The sequence below is a fragment of the Misgurnus anguillicaudatus genome, chromosome 15 (genome assembly GCF_027580225.2).
Source record: "Misgurnus anguillicaudatus chromosome 15, ASM2758022v2, whole genome shotgun sequence".
Classification (NCBI taxonomy): Eukaryota; Metazoa; Chordata; class Actinopteri; order Cypriniformes; family Cobitidae; genus Misgurnus; species Misgurnus anguillicaudatus.
Genome location: NC_073351.2, coordinates 7,303,976 through 7,324,122, shown reverse-complemented (window position 1 = coordinate 7,324,122; position 20,147 = coordinate 7,303,976). Strand labels below are relative to the sequence as shown.

The window sequence follows — 20,147 nt, the reverse complement described above, 5'->3', positions numbered from 1 at the left end:
CTCTGAAAAAGAGTATAAAACTCGAGTGTCTGTAGATCTCTCACGACTGTTTTAAACGCAGCTAATTATTTCTATTCGGGACGAAACAAATGATTGGCTTACGCGACTATTACTCTCTCTCGCGACCATGGCACCACCCCTGTTGCTACAGGATCTGCCCAGACATGCGCACACCCGATTGATTTAAATGTGCACAAGGCACTCTAGAAAGAGCAAAAGTACGGCAGATCCAACAGTACCTGCAAATCCAGTCAGCGAAGGCAAACAAGGCAAAAAAATGAATTAACAAAGAAATCAAACGAGAGTAAATATCGCGTGGCTTTTCCTCGAGTCAACGATGCGGTAGCGGTATTGTCTCCGAAGTGTAGTCCTCATCAGAGTCAACAATGCTTTCATCACGGAAACTCTTACATGCAAAACACCGTATATGTTATGAATTTTCCACAAAATTCACCTTCATCACAGTGTAACTGATGGTAATTAAAAACTTGTATCAATGCAACCTGTTTTTAGCTTTGTCTTATAAATATAACTAGCTCGTTTGTTACCGAATCAAACAAAATATATTTTAAACTTTACCAGTATCGATATGCTAGCTTAATAGTGAGTACTTAAAGCTATCGTATTTGTTTATATTCATAGTGATAAAGTTAGGTGTATAGGGCTTATTTTTTTATATGCTGTTTTCCCACTGTATTAAATGATTTTGCAATGTATCGCATTACACTGTCAGTTAAGGAACGCCATCTAATACGTCTCATTTATACAGGCGCTACAGCTCCCCCTTGTGTTTTTTAGAGAGATGTGCAATCATTGCGGTGATCTGAAATCATTGCGATGTGGTCAAACAATCGCAATGAGGCGATTATTTAATCATTGTGACAGCCCTAGCTCTGACGCGTTTTCTAAAATTCAGCCATGGCTGCACATTGGCTTTGGGTGTAAACTACAGCAGCGTTTGCTGAATCATCACCTTGAAACATGTTTTACAGGATAAGAAATCCGTCGAAAGCACTTGTCTCTGTTTTGCCAGGCTGGTGGACAACTTTCAGCACGAGGAGGTGAGTTGATCACACGCCTATAGCAAATATTATCAGACAAATTGAAGTGTCATCATTAATACATTTTTATCATGAGGTCTTTAAGAGTGCCATGTGTGTCATTCTGTCACAGAACCTGTTACAACAAGTGGCGTCCCGGGACCTGCTGACCAATATTCAGCAGCTGCTGGTGCTCACTCCACCTGTGCTCAGCTCGGGCATGTTCATCATGGTGGTCCGCATGTTCTCCCTCATGTGCTCCAACTGCCCCTGTCTGGCCGTACAGCTCATGAAACAGAGTGAGTCACATGCATATCATATTTATAGCGCTTTGTGATTATTGATATGCTACTGTTTTAGATCGATAAAATAACGTGTTTTGCAGAATATAGCAGAGACTCTGCGCTTCTTGCTCTGTGGAGCATCTAATGGGAGCTGTCAAGAGCAGATCGACCTTGTGCCCAGAAGCCCTCAGGAGCTTTATGAACTCACCTCGCTTATCTGGTAATTCATGTTTGATTTTGAGTTATCTTTATAGCTGGCATGATCTCTGATCTGAATGCTCACCCTGCTTTTAACCCATGTAATAAAGGAATACAGGAAGGACTCCAAACTTTAAAAAATGTAATAGAATGTGTATGTTTGAGCACCATGTATTTTGTATCTCTCTATTGTAGTGAATTGATGCCGTGTCTGCCCAGAGAAGGCATCTTTGCAGTGGATGCCATGTTAAAAAAGGGCAGTGCCCAGACCACAGAGGGTGCCATCTGGCAGTGGAGAGATGATAGAGGCCTGTGGCACCCGTACAACCGAATCGACAGCCGCATTATTGAGGTACACTCAGCGCTGTGTATATGTCTTAGATCTGGCTTTCAGTATATCTGCTTTTTCCTAAACGACTTGATTTCTTAGACCGCTCATCAGAATGGAGAAGATGAGATAAGTCTGTCTACTCTCGGTCGAGTCTACACCATCGACTTCAATTCTATGCAGCAGATTAATGAAGATACTGGCACCGCCCGAGCCATTCAGAGAAAACCCAACCCTCTGGCCAACCCTAACATTGGTACATACACGCCTAACAGATCATTCGAGATCATTTCAACTACATGTCTGTGCATTTTCAAATACCACAGACAGTTTTTTTTTGTCGTCTGCCATAAATGTGATGCATGAGTTTTTGAAAAGTTCACTGGTTCCCCACAGGAGGAGGACACCTGGAGGTGCGGAGAGAAGATGCACGTGCTCAGCTGATGAAAGAGGACCCTGAGCTTGCTAAGTGTTTCATAAAGACTCTGTTTGGGGTTCTGTATGAGGTGTACAGCTCCTCCGCCGGGCCTGCGGTCAGACACAAGTGCCTTAGAGCCATCCTACGGATCATCTATTTTGCAGATGCAGAGCTGCTTAAAGATGTGCTACGCAACCATGCTGTTTCCAGGTCAGTTAAGAGCAAAGTATTATTTGCTAGTCTGCGCTCATCTCTGGAAATTAATGGACATGAATGTCTTATCCAGACTGACTTTAAAGTATACATTTTATTTAGTATTTGTATTTGGTGGGCATCAAACCCATGACCCCCGGCATTGTTAGGGCCATGCCTAATGTTGACTAATGCATGGAACACGTGTTTATGGGTAGATATGCACCGATTGCAGTTTTCTTGACCGATTTTTGTGTAGGTGTGACCTGCCTTTATCGGTTGTTCTTTCTAAGAATATAATTGACAGCATATGGGCTACAAATAAAAAACTTTTTCATCATAAAAAATGAAACATTGCACTTTTTACTGCATTAAATTAAAGGATCTTCATTAATTTAATTAGATCTAAAAAAAAAATGCTCTTACACTTAATAAGGCTCACTGACATTGTTATATGTCCAAATATCAGTTATGAAACTGATTGCTGCTTCAGGAATGCCTCGTGGCTGTGTGTGTGAATAAGTAGGAATGGGTACGAGTAAGTCACTCGAGTACCTGAATGTGGCATTGATGCTCGATCGTGAATTTTTTTGTGTGTGTTTATGGCACCATTTGGAGGTCTGACTGGTTAGCGTTACAAACGTCTGTGGTCCACAGTAAAGACTGGGTGTGTGTTTGACGTCGTGTTGCGGAAGACATCAGTACCATAATTCAAAAGCAAACTGAGAGGTCCCAAACAGCACTCATAGCACCTCGAACAGGCCTGCACAACACACCTCACATATCAATGTTGATACAACATAAATATATTATACAACAATGCAAGACTTAAGGGCCGTTCACATTGTAACGATAACTATAACCTTAACGATAACTATATTAGCGTCCACATCACCAAAAGGCAAATCAAACTAATATTGGATATTTCTTGTAACAAAAAAACTTTTGCTATTGTTTACCTGTCAATTTATATGTAAATATGCTGTTCTTGTTGCATTTACACAGCGGCTAACCAGCAGATGTCCTCAACACAAACTCCTGTTGTAGATGTGCAACATCATAACATCATGCCATTCAAAGCAAAAGGATTCATAACATTTAATCCGTTTTTTGCTTTCATTTTAGTGATTAGTTGTGTCGCGCTCTCACCCCTTCTCTAGATGTAATGTTTGTATGGCTCTCTGGTATCTCTTGACATTTGATGTTTAAATATGAGATGATAATGCATTGAGCTTGTTATGGTGCTGTACATATGGCACCTGATCGAATGTATTTTCGTCTTTTCAAAGTGAAGCCGAAAACCATGTGTGAGGCGGTTTGAGCCACAATTTTTTTTTAAACCTAACCCTGGCAACAAAATGACCGGCTCGGAATGTTGTAAGACTGACCATCCGGTAACTGGTCAGGCAGATCATGCATAAAATCGAGCAATTGCGGTCTATGGCTGGTTGATCGGTGCATCTCATTTATGTGTGATTTTAAAGGCGTTTTTCTCCTTGTACATAGATTGCATTTATGTCCTAATATGTGAACGTGTCTTATATCTGCAGTCACATAGCTTCAATGCTGTCCAGTCAGGATCTGAAGATTGTAGTGGGCTCTCTACAGATGGCTGAGATTCTCATGCAGAAGCTTCCGGATGTATTCAGTGTTTATTTCAGACGTGAAGGTATTGGATCTGGTTTTAGTAAATGCCTCTAGGGAAGTAAAACTTTAGGATATCACTGCTTGTGTATTACACTTTCTGTTGACATTTATGTATATATAGCAGATGTGTACCTTTCCTGTCATGTGCTTATTATTTCCTCATACCTTTTCAATTTATATCCTTGACTATTTGGTACTTGAACAACACTGCTCTTTGTTTAAATTTTTTATATCTGTCAGCTAAAGGCATGGTGACTTTTTATGTATTCTTCTGGTTAATGGGAAAGACCAAACAGTCATTTAGATGCATGTTATTTAGATGTATGCTTTCTTAAAACTCCAAGTATTTCTAGCTTGAGCCACAGTTCAACGCAGAATGTTTGAGACTTGTTTATGTGTGTTTGTTGTACAGGTGTGATGCACCAAGTAAAGAACCTTGCCGAATCGGAAGCGTTTCTTACCAGCCCTCCAAAAGCATGCACCAGCGGCACCACTAGTCTTTGCACCACCACCATCACCACAGCCACCAGTACAGCCGCCTCCAACGTGACGCCCGACCTGGGTTCCCCGAGCTTCCAGCACAGCATGGATGACTCGCTGGACCTCAGCCCACAAGGGAATACAACCACACATACGCATCGAAAGTTTGTCGGCCCGGCGGCATCCAAGAATGATTGAAAAACAAATCTGTCTCTTCTTTAGTAGGTTGAGTGATGTGCTTAAAAGAAAGCGGCTCCCTAAAAGAGGACCAAGGCGACCCAAGTATTCCCCTCCCAGAGACGAAGACAAAGGGGATAATCAGGCTACGCAGCAATCCATTCAAATCTGCAATAAATTATGCTTTTGAAAAAAATTCTGAAATGTTTCCTAAAATGAGGTAATCCTCTTTAAAATAATCATATTGAGTTGTTTATAAACTTTAGGATCTTGTTTTGCAATACATATTGTTTCAAAGCAGTTTTAAAAAGGATTGTGCCTTACAAAGCAGCGTTTTCAGAGAATTTCTGGTCACTGGACGTGGGACAGTGTTTCAGAAAACCATGCAGTGTTGTTAAATCATAAATTATGTATATATTGAAATGGGAGTATAAAAAAGGAAATTAATGGGTTGTAAACATTAATTTCTACAGAATTGAGTTTTACCTTTAGTTTGCATTGTATCATTTAATGAGCAGTACACTTGTCATTTTTCCACAGCTTTGATGTGGCCATTTAAATGATCTTAATCTACTATGTGTTTCTCCGCCACAGCTAAGAGCCCAACCAGCACACAGTCACCTAAGTCCTCTTTCCTGGCCAGTCTGAATCCAAAGACCTGGGGTAAGCTGGGGACCCAGACAAACAGCGCTAACTCGGAGCCCTCACGCACCGCAGGGGTCAGCGGTCTGGCACGTGTGCCTCCCAAAGACTCAGTCTCAAATAACAGGTACGCTTATATGTCTGTTAGACCTTGTATTGGTCTGTGTTGTTTGATGGCATATAATAAATACACAGTTACAATCTGTATTGTACTTTTTAATGGGAATGTCACAAAAACACTTTGATCAGTAGTTTCACTGTTTTTGCACAATTTTTATACCATACCAAAGCAAATTTATTTATGCATTTATCCTCACAGTATTTCTCATTTATGCAAATGTAGTTACTTAACCCTCATAAGCCAAGATTTTCAAGTTTACATTAGAGTTCTGTGGGGGTCAAAATGACCCCAGAAATTGAAAGTAATTACAAAAAATATATACAAAAAAATAAAAAATATTTGTTTACTTCCCATCTATACATTAATGCTGTGTTTTCGGGAGATATTAATACTTGTGTACCTGTTTAACACTGAATTCCTCAACTACACTGTTGGCTTGCATGTAAAATATCAGATTTTTATGAAAAAGTCACATAAATTATGATCTAATTTTAATGTAAATTGTTTTTAGATATTGATCTAGATGTTATGTGTTGAATTTGGGCATCTGCTGGTTAGAAAAACATTTGATTTATTCAGTTTAGAAAATAAATCATTTTGAACCAGCAGAGGCTTATAGAGACCCATTCATTTCACTGGATGCAGCCAACTGCTCACATCACTACTTTAGTGATACGTTTTGTGAATTTATGTATATATAAACATTAAAAAAGGACATTAAAAATAAATATTTTTTTATATATATTTTTTGTAGTTTTACAAAAATTTGACTAAATGTAAGTGTGTGTGTGTGTGCCAGAGTCCTGCACGGGTCCATTTTTGGAGACCCGCTCCCGCCCGTACCCGCAAAGTTCAGCGTCAGATCCAACCCGTCACCCATGTTAATATCAAAATTAAATCCGCACCCGCTCAGACCCGTTAATATTTGGCCTGTTACCCGACCCGTGTCTCGTCTCGAAATGCTTTCTAAGAGAAGACGTTCAGCTTCCGGCTATCAACGGCAAAACTTTATGGAACTCCTGCAACACTCGCTCCAACTAGGCTACGAAAAGAATCAACAAAGGTTGCGCACCGTCCCAGTGGTGGTGACAGTTGACGTGATGGGTCAAATGTTATATGTTTGCGCGTGTAATGGTACTTTGAGGCGTGCACACCAAAGCTTTTATGCCTGCGGCCGGCGCATGTTTTCAATTGATTCCAATGGAAACTCGACGTTTTTCAAATAATCCGGCACTCTGCTTTTTTTTCGTGCTCGGCACTGAGCGTCGAGAGTTGAAAGATTCACCTTTGGGTGAAAAGCTTCGCTCATCAAACATCTGCCATTTGGTGTCCTCCAGGCGTTTTCAGCCACGTATAAAAGTTTTGGTGTGCACAACCCACATACAAATTTTGCACATATTTTCATTCGCGCTACTGTCCCCAAGGGGGAGTTAATTATTCGCCCGCACCCCCCCCCCCCCCCTTGAATTTTAGGAATGTCACAACCCGACCCGTTGCAGGACTCATACTCGCACCTGTGTGAGCATTAGAGCCCACCACTTTACATCTTTTTTTTGTCTTAACACCCTGCATTTTCCAGCTACTGATGATGATTACAATGTTTTCCTTTTTTTACAGGGATAAGATAAAGGCTTGGATAAAAGAGCAAGCCAGTAAGTTTGTAGAGCGTTACTTTAACTCGGAGAGCGTAGATGGAAGCAACCCAGCACTGAATGTCCTGCAAAGACTCTGCACTGCTACAGAACAGCTCAACCTGCAGGTAACTTTTGATTTCTCTCATTAATAAAAGAAGCCTTTATAACCAAAGTTCAGTTTGAAAGTCTTTTGTTTTCTTTATGTGCACACCATGCTTGTGTTAAACTATTGCACGTGTGTGTTTCAGGTGGACCGTGGTGTGGAGTGTCTAGAGGAGATCAGCAGTATTGTGTCCGAATCAGACGTCTCATCCTTTGAGATCCAGCACAGTGGTCTCGTGAAGCAGATGTTGTTGTATCTGACATCACACAGCGAGCGGGACGCTGTCAGCAGAGATGTGAGGATCAAGAGGTTCCTCAATGTGTTCTTCGGCTGCCCGGTGAGTTAGTGTGATGGTTGAACCGGTTTCAAAGACTGATGCAGATTCTTTACTCAAACAAGCTGTTATGTTTCTTTTACAGTAGACGTTTTCCTTAGCACGGCAATATATGTCATTAGATTGTTCTTTTTTTGTTCGTTTTTTGTTGTTTATTGTTTATGTTATGGGATTCAGATTACAGGGCAGGAAACTCTTGGACGTTTGGAGCCAACCGAAAACGCTCCTCTCCTGTCGTTGGTGCACAAGATGAATAACTGCCTCAGTCAGATGGAGCAGTTTCCTGTTAAAGTGCATGACTTTCCCAGTGGGAACGGCAATGGCAGCAGGTAATATGTTTGTAAGGCACAATTTTCAGGCAGAAATGTACTGTAGGAGAGGGCTTGGTTTCAAGGAATACATTGTTTATGCTGCAGACATAAATGAAATCGGCTTGTGGATGAAATATTTGCTTTTATTGCTATTGTTAATGATCAGCCTTGAGCACTATCTGAGTACTATAACATCACACACTAACTAGAACCCTACAAAGCAACATGCCCAAACACACAAAAAAATTGATAGGACTCAAGCAGAACCACAGGTATGCCTGACTATGCGTTCATACCAGACGCAAATTAATCCCGATATTAGATGTAGTTGGAAGCTTAAACATTTTGAGCTATCTGTCTATGTATGTGTCTGTCTGTCTGTCTGTCTATCTGTCTATCTGTCTTATCTATCTGCCTGCCTGTCTGTCTGTCTGTCTGTCTGTGTGTGTCTGTCTGTCTGTCTGTCGGCTCAAACTGATTTTGCCAAGTGGTTGATGTCCTCAGGGCAACATATTGTGTTGACCCAAGGACAACATTTTTCTAATTAAAACCTAAACCTACCCTAACCATAACCAAACTCTAAAGTCAGAGGGACATAAGAAGTAAAAAACAATGGTCTAGAAACAGCTAATCTTGGTTGTAAGCTTAAACTTAAAACAAACTATAATCTTATTTCTGAAATCTGATTGGCTGATTGAAATTTTGTTCCAGGATCAACATAATGTTGCCCTGAGGACATCAACCACTTGGCAAAATCAGGAGAGCCCTATCTATCTGTCTGTCTGTTTGTTTGTTTGTATATCTATCATCTGTCTATCTGTGTGTCTATCCGTGTGTCTAACGGTCTATCCGTGTGTCTATCGGTCTATCCGTGTGTCTCTCGGTCTACCCGTGTGTCTCTCGGTCTACCCGTGTGTCTCTCGGTCTACCCGTGTGTCTCTCGGTCTACCCGTGTGTCTCTCGGTCTACCCGTGTGTCTCTCGGTCTACCCGTGTGTCTCTCGGTCTACCCGTGTGTCTCTCGGTCTACCCGTGTGTCTCTCGGTCTATCCGTGTGTCTCTCGGTCTATCCTTGTGTCTCTCGGGCCCAATCCATTTCTCTGTCTTACCCCTTACCCTTACCCCTACCCCTTAGTTTTGCACGTTCACGAGAGCGAAAGGGCTTTCCCGATTGGTCCTTACTCTCACGTGAACATGCAAAACTAAGGGAAAGGGGTAAGACAGAGAAATGGGATTGGGCCTCGGTCTATCCGTGTGTCTCTCGGTCTATCCGTGTGTCTCTCGGTCTATCCGTGTGTCTCTCTGTCTATCCGTGTGTCTCTCGGTCTATCCGTGTGTCTCTCGGTCTATCCGTGTGTCTCTCGGTCTATCCGTGTGTCTCTCGGTCTATCCGTGTGTCTCTCGGTCTATCCGTGTGTCTATCGGTCTATCCGTGTGTCTATCGGTCTATATCTCTTGTACAGCTCCGGGTGTCCATATACAGCGACAATGATTTTGTCCTCGTTGTTTTGTATTTCTGCATCTGCTCACTACGTTGTAATCACGTCACTACTAGAGCAAGCTCCTGATTGGTTAACGTGGTGCGAATATCTGCCAAAGTTTACATTACATTTTTCAACTCGAATGTTGCGCATTATCTATCGCATCTTTGCGTTAACATGTAAATCACTCGCACTTAACCTCTCATTTGCATCTGGTATGAACGCAGCATTAGAAAGCTGAAGACTTTTAAAGCTCCCGTTCTGTCTGTGATTTTGAAGCTTTGATTGTGTTTATAGTAGGGCTGTGTATCGCCAACAATTTCCCGATACGATACGTATCCCGATACAAGGGGCCCGATACGATGCGCATCACGATACAAGCTTATTTTTTTTTCAGAATTAAGTAACATTATTATTATTATTATCTGTTTATTGTACATTGAATAAGCAGTGTTGTAACCGTTGTGTTTTTGCCATTCATTTATTAGCTTTTGGGGTAACATAGAAATGCTTAAAATCCCAGAGTTAGTACTTATGCTTTTTTAAAAGCAGTTTTACAAAAATAGTGCCTTACTCTTTTCATTATATTTGTCTCTCACTTAATTATTCTATGATTCTATGAATATATCTATAAACATGCAGTCAGAGTCAAGACTATTTAGTAGAAATCAGATTATTAATGTGACAGCTATAGTTTGAAGTAGCTCTGTATCTCTTCTCTAGACATACACTTTTCACATGCAAATCTTTGTTGTGTTTCTTCTCAAATGCGTTAGTACTGTTTTATAAGAGAGTGGCTTATAAAAGCCCTTTGCAGTAGTATAGGCTAAGATATCTGCGCTTTTATACTGAACTCATTGATTTTAAATACACGCGCCCGCGCGAGAGAGAGAGAGAGCGCGAGAGAGAGAGAGAGCGCGCGAGTACGCGGCTCGCTATGCAGACACGTGCGCCAGCGAGACCCCGCTACCTTTAACTCTACGTACTCCACGAGACACATGCGTCCTTTCCATATGGATCACGGATCAACAGCGATTCGCCACGTAACTTTCAAAAGTGCATCCGAATCGATACGGAAGGTGCTGTATCGATGCGCGCATCGTCAGGCGTCCATGACGATGTATCGTCGTATCGATATTTTGAACACAGCACTAGTTTATAGTGGGCAATATAACATGAGTTCATGTTTCACATGTAAAAAAAACGCAGTATTTTTCACACAATTTACTTATCTGTATAGCGCTGTTTTCACTGTCCTCAAAACGGGCTGATGTCTTCCTTGTTATGTGAAATATGTAACAAGTTCTGATTGTGTAGTTTGTTTAATGTGTTGTGATTCGATAGCAGCTTAGCTTAGCAGAGCCGTTTGAGCCAAAGCTGGTGACTGACGTATTCATGTGGGTGGAGTTTAGTCAACGAACTGTTTTACTGACGTCATTAAAGCAGGAAATAGAAGGCTGTAGTCCAAACCGACCATTCGTTGTAGGCTTTTAAAGAGGAATTCTATTGAAGAAAATATATCACCTGGCCGTCTTTTGAGCTTTATCATTTTACAGGTATTATTTATGCTATTATAGCAACATTACACACTAACTAGGGTTTAAAAAATGGTATCAGGAAGAACGTGACCTTTAATTTCAGATCCTGTCATGTGTTGCTTATCTGTTTTATATGTTCTTTGTTTATGTTTGCAGAGGTTCACAAGCACTTAAGTTCTTTAACACCCATCAGCTGAAGTGTCAGCTGCAGAGACATCCGGACTGCACCAATGTGAAGCAGTGGAAGGGCGGCCCGGTTAAAATCGACCCCCTGGCCTTAGTACAGGCCATCGAGAGATACCTTGTTGTCAGAGGGTACACACACAAGAGCTCTTTGGTCATTTCTATGCTTGACTTTTCAGATGAGGTGATTTGATTTTGTGTCGTCTGCTCAGGGTACGGGAGGATAAGAGAGGAAGACGAAGACAGTGATGACGATGGTTCAGATGATGAGATCGACGAGTCTCTGGTATGAAGAGCATTTTTTTCTGATCTTTTTAGATTTGGACTAGCATAATGTCATGCTACCTTTTCGGTTTCTGATTTATGTAGTTTGTGTACTGTTACACACAATGCAGTGTGTTTTGACTTAACTTTCATATTTTGTTTTGCAATGTTGAGGTCATATAATAATAGCAAAATACTGTCTTGAATAGTTAAAGGTATGATAAGTATTTTCCTAGAAGCTAGCCATTGCAAGCTAGCTTTAAAAGCAAAAGATCCTATCCTCCCTTCAAAGCGCTCTCCAATGCCACAACTAAACAATTCTAAAACGCATAAACTCTGCTTATAGCTATTTCTTGATCCATACGTTTTTCTTCATGGGTTCTTCTAACGGGCAGTTCACATCAGTTTGCATCATTTGCATGTGTCAATATTTTATTTTGAATGTAACTGCGCGGCAAGCACGCTCAAATAGAGAGCGAAGCGGTGCGGCATTCCCTTTTTTTCAGGCGTGGCGATACCGCATTGGAAAGAAAGAGAAAAGCAGGTTTAGACGCGAAATGTGAACCACCCTTAATACGGCATTTTAACATCCATTTTTGCGCCATGCTTTGTCGATTCAGGATGACCCTAAGGTCACTAATTGCTTGGTCTGTAACTGAGACAAGATGATTACCTTTAATGATAAAAAACAGGATTTTAATGCGAAGCATTCTTATAATATGCGTATGCAGTGTCCACCGAACCACTAGGGGGCCACCTTTCTCGTAATTTCATGCAGCGCTGTACAGAACAATTGGTGAGTGATATTACTTTACCGCAAGAGTAATTCAAATGCATAATAAGAGGTCTCATGGTACTTTAATGTCATATGACAATCACTCTATGCAAGCGCTACATGCGACTGAACACACTTATAGACGTGCGTCTTGACATAATGGATATGGTTTTCTAACAAAGTTAGCATCCGGAGCAGAAAAGACAGAAAAAGCGCATGCCTGCATGATCATATCACGTTATTATTTACTGTCATGTGAACCAAAAATTTAATTAAACCTCGCCAAGCCGCGCAATGATGAACACTGGTTTACACTATTTACAGTATCGTTGAAGATTACTTAACTGTTTATACTATTTCCCACAGGCTGCTCAGTTCCTGAATTCAGGAAGCGTGCGTCACAGGCTACAGTTTTACATAGGCGAGCACCTGCTGCCGTACAACATGACCGTGTACCAGGCCGTCAGGCAGTTCAGTTTACAGGCCGAAGAAGAGAGAGAGAGCACAGATGATGAAGCAAACCCTCTGGGACGCGCCGGCATCTGGACCAAAACACACACTATATGGTACACAACATGCTCAATTTAAATAACATCCAATTACATAAATGTTTTCTGAAAAGTTGAAATGTATTTATTTATTCATGAAAGAAGAAAATTTGTGCTATTCACAGATGCTGTGTTAATGTTTAATGTGCGTATGTTGCAGGTATAAGCCGGTCCGAGAGGACGAAGAGGGCTCTAAAGACACTGTTGGAGGAAAGAGAGGCCGTGCACAGACGGCACCCACTAAAACATCCCCTCGAAATGCCAAGAAACAGGACGAACTGTGGCACGGTAGGAAGAAACCCCTTGAGAAATGTATCTACTGTCAAATAGTCTGAATTCAGAGTCCCCTGTCTTTTGTTTTTGTACATGTGTGCTTTTGCTCCTTTTTAGAGGGTGTGTGTCCCAGTGTGGCAAACCCATTAGAGTCATACCTCATCTCTGAGCCTCCGGAGGGCATCACATTTGATGATCCTTCAATGGAGGTGATTTTGCTGCTGAGGGTCCTGCACTCCATCAGCAGATATTGGTTTTACCTGTACGATGTAAGTATTAACACACACCAACATCTGCACATGATCTATCATCTAAAACTAGGGTTGTGCCATTATACCTGAAGCAGGTTTTATCTTCATAACCGTGTCTCTATTCTGTCAGAATGCTGCATGTAAGGAGATCATTCCCACTAGTGAGTTTATTAACAGTAAACTGACAGCAAAGGCCAACAGACAGTTACAAGATCCGCTGGTTATAATGACTGGAAACATCCCCACCTGGCTCACCGAGCTCGGCAAGACCTGGTAACGCAAACTTTTCACACATGTTCATGACTTTTATGCTGTATTCTGTTATTTTTACCTTTAACACGTCCTTCTCTCTCTTCTTCAGCCCGTTCTTCTTCCCATTCGACACACGGCAGATGCTCTTCTACGTAACCGCATTCGACCGGGACCGTGCCATGCAACGGCTCCTTGACACCAACCCTGAGATCAACCAGTCTGACTCGCAGGACAGCCGTGTCGCTCCTCGTCTCGACAGGAAGAAGGTTGCTGTGAAAGTTTTTTGCATGATGTAATGGTCAAGACAGGAAATCCCAAGTGAACGATTGTCTAAATGAGTTTCCTGTATTTTTGTGTTTAGAGAACGATAAACCGCGATGAGCTCCTGAAGCAAGCAGAGTCTGTAATGCAGGATCTCGGGAGCTCCAGAGCAATGCTGGAGATACAGTATGAGAATGAGGTATCCAAACAAACACTATCTGATGGAGATGCACAATCACTAGAAAACCTTATCTACACAAATAAAACAAACAAGTGCATGTTTCTCTCTTCCTATTAGTCTCTTTTTAAACTTTATGACTGTCGTGTCTCAGGTGGGAACGGGTCTCGGCCCTACACAAGAGTTTTACGCTTTGGTGTCTCAGGAGTTGCAAAGGGCAGATTTGGGGCTTTGGAGAGGAGAGGAAGTGACTCTGTCCAACCCAAAAGGTAACTTGCCTAAAGGTTAGATTTTGGTCAGTCACACTCTTTGATTTCTCTCACTGTGTCTGTTTTGTCTCTTTGTAGGGAGTCACGAGGCTACCAAGTATATGTTCAGCTCCAGGGGTTTGTTCGCAGTACCTTTCGGACGAACTACCAAACCAGCTCATATCGCCAAGATCAAAATGAAGTTTCGTTTTCTTGGCAAGCTCATGGCTAAAGCAGTCATGGACTTCAGATTGGTACGTTATCGAATATAAATGTGCAGTTAAATCATTTTCAATCAGGTGTAAGGATGTTTAAAACGCATCACCAATGTTAACTTTTAACACATTTAGTTTTTTAACCAAAGTTTTAAAATAGTTTTTATATGTTGGTCACACACAGTCAATATCAGTGTCACAGTAGTTGTTTGCTGGTTATGTAAACATTGCATTATATTTCTGTTTTCAGTTGGATTTGCCGTTAGGTTTGCCCTTCTATAAGTGGATGTTGAGACACGAGTCATCAATCAGCTCTCATGACCTGGTCAACATCGATCCTGGTGTGGCCAAATCTATCCAGCATCTGGAGGACATCATCCGACAGAAGAAGAGAATAGAGCAGGACAGATCACATGTGAGTACTAGACCTCCACAAGCATACAAGTGTTCAACCATTGTGAAACATTCACCAAACAAACCCATCATGACACACAGAAACTCAATTTATGCACATTAGATATTCAATTCAATTCAGGTATGATAACCATAAACAAAAATACTACAGTTTCACGGTATTGCCACTGCAACATTATATGTCTTATTTACAAATGTCTTCGTATACAAACAACTTTTCAAATGGACACAATACATTTTATTTTTAAGCAACATACAAAATGTATGTCTGGTAAAAATAAAGCCTTTAAGTTAGGGTTGTCAAAAGATTAATTGCATACAAAATAAAAGTTTGTGTTTGCATAATTTATTTGTGTGTATTGTGTATAATTATTATGTATATATAAATACTAGAGCTGTCAAAGTTAACACGTGTTAATAATGCATTCATGTAAATTCATTTTAACGACACTAATTTTATTAACGTGTGACTAACGCAGTGCACAATTTCTGTTTGACTCTTGGCCTAGCACGTTGTTGCCTTAGACAGTAAATAGTCAGTAAACACCTAAATGGATCTATAAAATTAACTTCAGGACTTTCTTGGTGTTTAAAATGTTATTAAAAGGGACGAGACATAAAAACAATCTTCCTCGCACTGACTTGACAGATCTGAAGCATGCACACAGGTGTGCGATCCCGATATATGCACATACTGACTGAATTACAGCTTAAAAAATATTTGTTTTCACAAGAATTCAGGCAGAATATAATCTGTTATGTCTTAAGTAAATGTTTGGTTAACTGTTGGGAAAATATCTGATAACATTTATCTTATGGGGCTTTTCCGTTGCATAGTACCCCTCGGTTTGGTTTGGTTTGGGTCGGGTTAGCTTTCTTTTGGGAGCTTTTCCATTAAGTGCAGTACGTAGTACCAAATACGTTTTTTTCATACCACCTCGGTTGGAGTTCCAAGCGACGTGAGCTGATACCAAAACGTGACACGAAAACACAGTAGATCACTGATTGGTCTGAGAGAATCGTCACTACCAGCATCATTGCTATAATGTAAAATATTAGCTTTACCTTCATGCTAGCTTGCGCTCGAGCAAACATGTTGTCATCTGTGCTCTGCTATAAGTTCCCAAACTCCCTTTTAACAATGAAAAATATCCACAGGTTGAGAATCAGGGACACCATACATTTTTTTCCAGACTTGCAGACGTGGCGGCACATTCGCGACGAGCACGTCAGCATTATATATGCTTAAATGCAACTTCAATGAGGCTCGTGTCGACGTATGCCACAGGTGTTTGAACAGAAACTTTCACGTGAGACAGAGGTAGTGATAAACGCAATCTATTTGTGGTGGTCAATTTAAATTTTGTGGCGGACTGAGAAATAAATAAATGTATGTGAATGTACAAGGACGCTCTCCTCTCACTTGTATGATGTCACAGCAGCAGGCAGCACAAATATAACAACACGCCTATAATCCCTCCCACTGCGAAGTGAAGTGATACTTAACTCGATGGAAAAGCTAACCACGCCAAAGTGAGGTGAGCTGACCCGACCCAAACTAAACTAAATCGGGGGTTACTATGAAATGGAAAAGCGCCATTAGATCCTTGCATTACAGTAAATATTAAAACTGTCTGTCTCAATGTCAATCAAACAATAAAATATTTTTTAATGCCAAATCCTATTTTAAGGTGCTATGGATCCAGTCATTTTGTTTTTGAACCTTAAATCTTAAACTGGATTTTTTTAAAATAAATTTTTCTGACTCTATCACAAAAAAATAAAGATATATTTGCATAAAGCATCCCTATTTGTCCATGTTGATTAAAGTATTAAAAACTTGATGGGTTAAATTAAGGTAAATATAGAAGAGATAAAAAATGTGATAAAGCTGCGATTAATCACTTGTTAACTCATGACAATTATGCAATTAATCTAGATTAAATATTTTCATTGATTGACAGCCCTAATAAATACACACATACATATATATAATATAAACATAAATAACATTTTTCTAAAATGTATACAATATAAAATATATCAAAATCTAAGTAAGTGTGTGTGTGTGTGTGTGTGTGTGTATTTATATATACAAAATTTACATGCACATATTATACAAAACACACTTTTATTTTGTATGTGATTAATTGTGATTAATCTTTTGACAGGCCTACTTTTTAAATTATTATTTTTTATGTAATATATTATTTATTTATTTTATTTATTTTACATCAAATGAATTACGTGCTTTAGTAGCAGTAGTATTTTTATTTATACCTGCAGGGAAAGTGTTTTTGCAGCATAAACTCTCATAATCATTTTGTCAGTTCACATAAACATAAATAAGAAAAAAGCATCAGTTCAATAAAATGACATCACAGTATTTTATTGGTTTAAAAAACATTGACTCTTTAAAACCTCTGTATACCATGAAACCCGTAACCGGACTTTGTCTAATACACATCAAAATTGAATCAATCTGCTATTAAACCCTTCTTGAATTACCATCTCTGTGTTGTTCAGACGCGGGAGACCCTGCAGCAGGCCTTGGAGAGTCTTAACATGAACGGCTGCTCGGTAGAGGACCTGGGGCTCGACTTCACCCTGCCCGGATTCCCCAACATCGAGCTGAAGAAGGGAGGCAAAGATGTGCCAGTCACCATTCACAATCTGGAGGAATACCTCAGAGTACGCAGCTAAATAACTCTGCATGTCTGTGTACTCCCAATGCACCTTTCTAACCGTATACCCCTTTCATTTGACTAGTTGGTGGTCTACTGGACCCTCAATGAGGGCGTGTCCCGACAGTTCGAGTCTTTTAGGGAAGGATTCGAGTCCGTGTTCCCTCTGCATCACCTGCAGTACTTTTATCCTGAAGAGGTGAGCGCTTTGAGATTCGCCACTGATCTTTTCATTTCAATGTAGTTTTAGTATTTACTCAACTTTTATTTCGCACAGCTGGATCAGTTACTCTGTGGTAGCAAATCAGAGTCCTGGGATGTAAAGACACTGATGGAGTGCTGCAGACCGGACCACGGCTACACGCACGACAGGTACGACATGTTAATCAAACGTATGCATTTTATTCACACGAACACAGATTAAATACGATTTTGCTATTTTCCTCATGTGTAGTCGTGCTGTGCGGTTCCTGTTCGAGGTGCTGAGCAGTTTCGACGCGGAGCAGCAGAGGCTTTTCCTGCAGTTTGTCACAGGGAGCCCCAGACTTCCAGTCGGAGGTGAGAGATCGCCTCCATCTTGCAGATTTTAACACCGCGATGTGTTCCCCGCTAACCCGTCTTTTCCTTCCAGGATTCCGGAGTTTAAACCCTCCTCTCACCATCGTTCGGAAGACGTTCGAGTCGACGGAGAACCCGGACGACTTTCTTCCTTCGGTGATGACGTGCGTGAACTACCTGAAACTGCCGGATTACTCCAGCATCGAGATCATGCGCGAGAAACTGTTGATTGCCGCCCGTGAGGGTCAGCAGTCTTTCCACCTGTCCTGATCTCACGTCCTGCACCCTCTCACTCACTCAGAAATGGCCTTCAATCGACTCACTGCAGAACCACAGAAATCCTGACTTCTTCCTCTTTTGTTTTCCCACCTTTTCTTTTTTTGTAAACACACCCACATTGAGGCAAAATATGTACAGCCTACTTGTTTAAAAAAAAAGCAGCTTGCAGAAACCATAGAGCGTAAGAGACTTCATTTTGAATCCGGAGGAAGGGGTGTTACGTGACGTTTTTTTTAAAGAAACAAAGTAAAGGAAACACAAAGGAGAGCAGATTCTAAAAATATATCAGTAGTTGAGAGATGTTCAAGCTTATGGTTGGGGTGATGTTTTAAAATTTATTGTGTGTCACATATAAGGGATGTTTTTCTCTCCTGGTGGATGACATCTTCACTGTGTGTTCCTGTTGGGGAGGGGGCGTCCATCAAGCAGGCAAGGGTTCCTATAGCTCCAAAGATCATTTGTACAGAGAAACATTTGCAGACACATTTGATAGACTAGCTGCCCCCTGTTCTGTATTATACCCCTCTGGTCTTGTCGCATTTTGGTTTCACTTTGTTTAATTTCTCTCTTTCCTCTCGTGTGTCGTTTTTCTTTTATTTGAGAGAGTTTTTGAACGTGTAAGAGAGAGAGAGTTCCAGTTGGTTGAATGCGGGTAGTGTTGGAAGCGTAGTATCTTTATTATTATAATAATATTATAATTATTATTATTATTGTTGTTTTTTTAACCCGAGTTGAAATAGTTTTCTGGCCAATATTTCACATCGAGCATCTGCTCGTTGTTGAAAAGATCTATCCATTGTGTTGGATAAAATAGACTCTTATATGGTTATAGTAGTTTGTGCCTCTGCTGGACTTCTGGGGACTTAATGATGGGCCTGCTGAAGTTGCTTGGCTGGTAAAGCCGGGCTTTAATCCCATTATATAGCCGAGCACAAGAAATTCAGTTTAAAAGAATTGGCTGGTCTTATTTTATGGTTTCGTGGCCAGATTGCATTTCAAAAAAAAAGAGAAAAAAATCATTAAATGATATAAAGTTTATATGCAGTTTTCACACCCGGTTTGAGGTGGCTGCCTTTTTTGTTTTGAAATGATTTTTTTATTTTCCGTTTCTGTTTTTTTCCTCTTGCTGTAGTTTATTTTTGCACTGCTGGCTTGGAACAAACCGTGGTGTGCACTGCAGTCTGTGGCCAGGAGGAGGCGCCACTGTTTGCTCTCCTGCCCTCATTGTTCATGTGCTGGTTTCTAAGATCTGCAATAATTTACTGCATCAGGTTCATGTTTTTACCTGAACATAAATAAAGTAATTGTTTGACTCACTCTGTCCTCTTACTGACCCAGATGTTTTGCGTGTGTTGGGGTGCTGAATGCAAGTCACATTTTAAAATTATTTAGGACGGTGTTTTTCAAACTTTTTATCTCTCGGAAAATATTCTGCTTCCCACGTACCACCATAATGACCAACATTAAAACACAGTAGTGTAGGATGCCTGACTCTTACACAGTTACACGAGTTCACATTAGCATGTAATCAATAGGTTAAAAAGCATAACAAATTCGGACGTAGTGCTCATAAAGTCACCCGTAGGTTTAGGAAGAGCTTTTTTGGAGCCAGTATTGCCATCGGGCCAGGCATGGATACTCATGGATAACCGAAAATGGGTAAAGAGGTGGGACGTGGGTGAAGTAATTAAATAAGATTACATTTAAATGCACCCCAAACTCTACTGTACTTAAATGTTAAAACTACTTTAGTTAAGATTAAATGAAAATGTATTTTACATAAGTTATATACTTCACATACTATATGCCACAAAGTAAACCATCAGACTGAACAAAT

At 40.6% G+C, this 20,147-nt stretch overlaps 1 protein-coding gene across 3 annotated transcripts in view; it reads left to right on the top strand.

The window, feature by feature from the left end:
• Window positions 1-19,626, top strand: part of trip12 (thyroid hormone receptor interactor 12) — a 42,883-nt gene extending 23,257 nt beyond the window's left edge. For all 3 annotated transcript variants that reach the window (XM_073853327.1, XM_073853326.1, XM_073853328.1), the window contains 29 exons: window positions 993-1,061; window positions 1,174-1,339; window positions 1,427-1,544; window positions 1,718-1,874; window positions 1,953-2,106; window positions 2,247-2,478; window positions 4,011-4,129; window positions 4,520-4,724; window positions 4,810-4,913; window positions 5,362-5,533; window positions 7,145-7,286; window positions 7,410-7,601; window positions 7,776-7,927; window positions 11,084-11,246; window positions 11,328-11,396; window positions 12,516-12,715; window positions 12,858-12,985; window positions 13,088-13,239; window positions 13,352-13,494; window positions 13,583-13,739; window positions 13,835-13,933; window positions 14,067-14,181; window positions 14,260-14,414; window positions 14,626-14,790; window positions 17,316-17,480; window positions 17,559-17,672; window positions 17,751-17,845; window positions 17,928-18,031; window positions 18,105-19,626. In XM_073853327.1, coding sequence (XP_073709428.1) covers window positions 993-1,061; window positions 1,174-1,339; window positions 1,427-1,544; window positions 1,718-1,874; window positions 1,953-2,106; window positions 2,247-2,478; window positions 4,011-4,129; window positions 4,520-4,724; window positions 4,810-4,913; window positions 5,362-5,533; window positions 7,145-7,286; window positions 7,410-7,601; window positions 7,776-7,927; window positions 11,084-11,246; window positions 11,328-11,396; window positions 12,516-12,715; window positions 12,858-12,985; window positions 13,088-13,239; window positions 13,352-13,494; window positions 13,583-13,739; window positions 13,835-13,933; window positions 14,067-14,181; window positions 14,260-14,414; window positions 14,626-14,790; window positions 17,316-17,480; window positions 17,559-17,672; window positions 17,751-17,845; window positions 17,928-18,031; window positions 18,105-18,301 — 4,203 coding nt within the window. In that variant the 3' untranslated portion in view covers window positions 18,302-19,626. The remainder of the gene's footprint in view (window positions 1-992; window positions 1,062-1,173; window positions 1,340-1,426; window positions 1,545-1,717; window positions 1,875-1,952; window positions 2,107-2,246; window positions 2,479-4,010; window positions 4,130-4,519; window positions 4,725-4,809; window positions 4,914-5,361; window positions 5,534-7,144; window positions 7,287-7,409; window positions 7,602-7,775; window positions 7,928-11,083; window positions 11,247-11,327; window positions 11,397-12,515; window positions 12,716-12,857; window positions 12,986-13,087; window positions 13,240-13,351; window positions 13,495-13,582; window positions 13,740-13,834; window positions 13,934-14,066; window positions 14,182-14,259; window positions 14,415-14,625; window positions 14,791-17,315; window positions 17,481-17,558; window positions 17,673-17,750; window positions 17,846-17,927; window positions 18,032-18,104) is intronic.
• Window positions 19,627-20,147: the final 521 nt, after the last annotated feature.